Below are 5,211 nucleotides of genomic sequence, written 5' to 3' on the forward strand. Positions count from 1 at the left end.
GCCCCAAATTTTTGCTAACGTAAATGTTAAACATGAATATTTCTAACCTTTCTGCACACGCAGAACTGTGTGCAAACCCTGTGACCATTGAAGACTAATTCTGATCTAAAAGAACTTCCTTTTGACTATTTCACAGCTTCAAAAGATTGTAAGAAATTCAATGTGTGACTAAACGGCGGTCTATGAGGCTCAGGTAATTAGTGTTCTCATAAATGATGTAAAAGATAATTATGTGAGATGTTTTTTTTTTAGTTTTTGATGTTAAAAATCATAGAGCTTTCATCTAAAGTGAACACAACAGTGGATAAATATATTTTTTGGACTAATTGGTCATAATCTCTGGCGGTCATCCGGCTGTAGCTGCTGAATCATAAAGCTCATCAATGATGTGGCACACTTTCAAATCTGAGAGATGCTCTGCCGGCTGAAGGGCAATCAATGATTCTTAATGAACTGTGAGGACATGATGAGGTTTGTTGTATGGGACAGGTGCATATTCCATTTACCCACACATTTTTTTTTTTTTTACTTTTTAGCAGAAATTGGAACAAACTCACACATTTGATTGCCTTGTCTCTGTGTCACTCTGTCTGTTTCATCTATCAGGAAATCGTCCTTGTGGTGTTCTTTGGCGTTGAATATTTTGTCCGCCTCTGGTCTGCCGGCTGCCGGAGTAAATATGTTGGCATCTGGGGGCGACTGCGCTTTGCCAGGAAGCCCATATCCATTATAGGTGGGTAACACAACCTTCAGGCACACACGTTTCTGTAGACGTCTCACTCCCACCACCCACTCACTCAATTTTTAAGCAGCATACCCTGAGCTTTGTCCCAGAATGAGATACCTAAGACAAATTCGGCATGAAATTAAAACTGTCACTGCAATATTTTTCCACCCTCTGTTATTTTCCTATTCTTAAGATTGGAACTCTCAGGTGCATTCTCTTTGAATATGCAGCAGAGAGCATTATTGTTGTTATTTGCCACCAGGCAAATTGATTAATAAATTAATTGCATAAGCCAAAATTGATGATAATTTTCCATCTGTATGCTTTCCTCTCCCAGCTTTTACTCTATGTCATTCAGCTGCACTGAGACTGTTGCTGTTTCCACTAATACAATGTCATTCTCTGTCAATGCAGACTTAATTGTAGTTGTTGCCTCCATAATTGTGCTCTCGGTGGGCTCCAAAGGTCAGGTCTTTGCAACCTCTGCTGTAAGGTAAGACACACTACACATCAGGGGAGTGCCAAAATATTGGTACTGCAATGTATTGCGATATTTAGTCCTGTGATTGATTCTTGATGGGTTCTCACCAAGTATCGATCTTTTATTTTCATTTGAAGTGGCTGTAAATACTTGCCATCCTTTGGTGAGACGTTCCTTTGGAGGTCGACGGGGCGCGATTCTGAACACTGACTGTTATTTAATTTTTTCTTCTATTGTTTACAACAATTTTGCACCAAGTAGAGGCACTGCTAGTCATGTTTACTATTATTAACACTGAATTTAACAGATAATTCCAATTCAATTGGTGTTAATACTTGTCAAAGACATACTGATTCCAGCAGTGTTGCACAAAAATGTCCATTATTTGTTGCACAAAATAAGACACAAGTTGTTTGTTATGATTGTGTTCAAGCTAAACAATAAATGGGGACATATTTTCCCCTAAAAATATTTTTTCTTCCATATAATGTGAGTTAGTAGAGACGATATTTATCAATTATCGCAGTATCGCGATAACATCAATATTGTGAGACAGGTACCCAGTGATTCCCAGCCCTACTACACGTATGCTTAGAAAAGCTACTGGATGTGTCTTCATTTAATGGGAGATTAATCTCTTTAATGCTTCTGACACAGAATTAAATCCAAGAGAAGGGCTTGAAAATGTTCTTTATTCTTTTAAATATTGGCACTTTTAAAAAATACTATTATACCCAGTTGGACTGCATTCAGTCGGAAACTAATTGGATTAAAATGGCAATATTTAATTGAGTTGGCTTATTTTCTCGATTTTAAATTGAACATTTCTTTAAGATGACATTTGATTGTTTGGCAAACTGGGATACGTTGATTTGGGTTGGCAAGCGTGTCCCGCGATAAACCGCGTCTTGAAACTCATCCAGTGCCTTTGACTTTAATGGCTCTGTGTGTGCAAAGTGTAGATATCCACACACCTTGCCGTTCTTCTGCGTGCCAGCAATACACGTTTGAGTGATGGAGATATTCTGTGTTTCAGAGGGATCCGCTTCCTGCAGATTTTGCGCATGCTCCACGTTGACAGGCAGGGCGGAACCTGGCGTCTCCTGGGATCTGTTGTCTTCATTCATCGGCAGGTATACACCGACGGCGTCAGATGCCCGTTACACTGCCAGTCCGCCGCCATCACCGCCTTCAGAGCTTCCAATTAGTAACCCAGAGGCTCCCTGTCGGGGGAGAAGTAGGTTCTCCTCATCTTTTATTATTTTCTATGCTGCTCAGTGTAAAGAGAGGGTCTAGAAATCAAAGTACAATGCACAGCTTAAAGAGTGTTGAGAGGGGAAGCATGGGAAACATTAGGCTGGGTATTTAATGTTCTTTACACTTCTGCTCAAGAGGATTATTTCTTCCTCCAAGATGTCATTCAGGCTGAGACACAAAGGTGGCTGTGATTATTCCCTGTGGCAGTTGTCTGTAATGTCCATATAAAAAGGAAAGAGTGATGAGCGGGGTGTGGAGGCTTGTACCCATCAGAGGCTGCCCGCTGTGTTTCCTTGTCTTGGCCTTGGCTGATAACAACGTTGCTAGTAGCTGAAGATGGTCATCAGCAGCCAGTGATCTCAGCTGTAAAGTCCTTTCTGACCTCCGGTGAAGGTTATCAGACAGCAGGTTTGCAGTTCAGGATGGCATGAGAAAGTAATAATGTGTCCCTGCTGACACCACCAGCTGAGGATTCTGTTATATTGCAACTTTTTTTGGAATAACATTTCCTACAGCACTGTCAACATAAGGAAACGTGAAACTGTAGCTCTATAATCATTTGTATCATATTTGATAAACACATCTGAGAGTTCTATCCCATTAACACAATCGTAACTTTCCTTAAAAACCCATTGTATATACATTTGGTCCATGTTTGCTGCCTTGTAGTTCATCATCATTCCACTAGGGGCAGTAGAAGGGCTTTTCCTGCTCATTTAAAAATGGCTGCCTCCCTGAAATCTCAAAAACACTTTTAGCGGGAAAAGTTTAAGAAGTTTTCAAGACTTTATGACAATAGCTAATCTAATTTTATTATTTTTTTTAAAAAATGACTACTTGCTGTATTAAAAAATGTACAATTTATTCTTATTTTAGTCTTTATCAAACGGTTACATCATGTTAAAAAAATAGCTGCTTTCCCAGTACATGTATGCGCAAAACTTATCAAAATTCAAGAAATGTCAAAAAACATTATTTTACACTTACACTGTTTCTATTAAATCATATTTACATGAATAAACACAAACCAACTCATGCGATAAGTCATTCAAAAACACAGCAAAGGATTTATATAATACTTTGAATTTCAGCCGATACATTCAAATTTCTGTCAAGGCATCATTATTTATCAAAAGAGACGTCTGCATCTTATTAGGCCGTGAAGCTGTGAGCAATGTGGGACCGGCTACGGATGAAGCGATTTTGGTAAATTGTGGTTTGTAATTTTACATAGGAGCTGTGGATCCAACAATTCCACATGACACACTCAACTTTTCACGAGCTGTGTCATGCTGTGGGACCTCTTCGTGGTTATATGACTCATTTAATTAAAAAAAAGTATTTGCATTGCAATTTTGCAAAACACTTTCAATAAGCCCCAAAAACCACCATTTCCAAGAGTAAAATCTTTTTTTCCGATAAATGCAAGTTTTTTTTTTGACATTGTGATGTTTCCGTTAAGCAAATGTATTATCACAGATTAAATTTGCACAGCTTTTAAGTAGATCAAATTTGAGACAGTAGGTAAATAAGGTAAATTTTTGCATCTTTAACTGTCAATGTTGTGAACAAAAATGTATCTTTATCTTGGTGGATACGTTCTATATCTCTTTAAAACATGACATTACAAAATTTGTCATCTGGATTTTATCAATAAAGTTTAAATAACATCTTAACTCCAAAAACTTGGAATGTTCTGTCAAATCTTTGATGTATGTTTAAGAACAATAATGCAATTTAAGAAAAAGTGATTATTTTTTTAATACTATTTTAATATTCTAAAAGTTACAATACATAAATGTTGTTGCATATTGATATCAATATGAGCACAATTCAAAGATAGAATGTGATGGAAAAGGCTAAATAAATGTGAAAACCGTATTCTGTTGCAGTTTTCTCTTTTGCCCTTAGGCCAACGCTATAATGCCCAAAACGAAACAAACAGGAACTTTTTGGAGATTTTTCTTCAGACAAATCCTTTAGAGTTCAGACCTAACAATGGACATATTAAAAAAATAGATTTAAGGTAACCAGAAGTTTTTTTGTTTTGTTTTTTTATTGACTTCAGAGTACTATTGTAATCAAGGAGCTTTTGTTCTTTGTTGTTTTACCATGGTGCAGTATTTTTATGGGCTGCAGGAGTCCTGGATTGCCAGGACAATATTATTTTCATAATTCCTTTTTCTCAATGGGGCGTTCAGCATACATTTCCATGCACCCAATACCCAACAAAAATGAATTTAGGGCATAGGGTGATATCACCTGATGACACCACAGCAGGCTAAAATGTTAAAACCCTACATCTCTTATGGGGCTCAGTTAAATATTTAAAAATCCCATAATGAAATCAATATGCCTGTTAACAAAGTTCTGAAATTATTATGGGATGGCCATTAGATCTTTAGCGTATGTGGTCATTTTGAAGCTAAGTATGAACTTTTGTAATGTTTACATTTTTCCACAATATGAGGGAAAACAAACGTTTTTTCGAGCGATTGTCACAAAATTGGCTTTCCCTTGTTGCTTACAGATTTTTTAGTGGATAATTCTTTCAGAGAATTATCAATAAGCACCTTATTGATACTTGAAAACTTATTTTTGGAATGTGTAGGGGTGATTCCTGGATTTATAAATCATATTTTGATGATAATCAGTGCATATTACATATAAGTTACATGTTTCCTGATTGATGTTACTGTTTACCTAAATCATGATAGACTGTTTTATGAAATTGATCAATCAACAA

At 36.8% G+C, this 5,211-nt stretch overlaps 1 protein-coding gene across 2 annotated transcripts in view; it reads left to right on the forward strand.

The window, feature by feature from the left end:
* The window catches only part of LOC112161164 (potassium voltage-gated channel, KQT-like subfamily, member 1.1), a gene marked incomplete at its 3' end in the record, with an annotated part of 58,030 nt that overhangs the window by 34,149 nt on the left and 18,670 nt on the right, over window positions 1-5,211 (forward strand). For both annotated transcript variants that reach the window (XM_024296193.2, XM_024296194.2), the window contains 3 exon segments: window positions 607-733; window positions 1,142-1,220; window positions 2,245-2,341. In XM_024296193.2, coding sequence (XP_024151961.2) covers window positions 607-733; window positions 1,142-1,220; window positions 2,245-2,341 — 303 coding nt within the window.

The sequence above is a fragment of the Oryzias melastigma genome, linkage group LG3 (genome assembly GCF_002922805.2).
Source record: "Oryzias melastigma strain HK-1 linkage group LG3, ASM292280v2, whole genome shotgun sequence".
NCBI classification, from domain to species: Eukaryota; Metazoa; Chordata; class Actinopteri; order Beloniformes; family Adrianichthyidae; genus Oryzias; species Oryzias melastigma.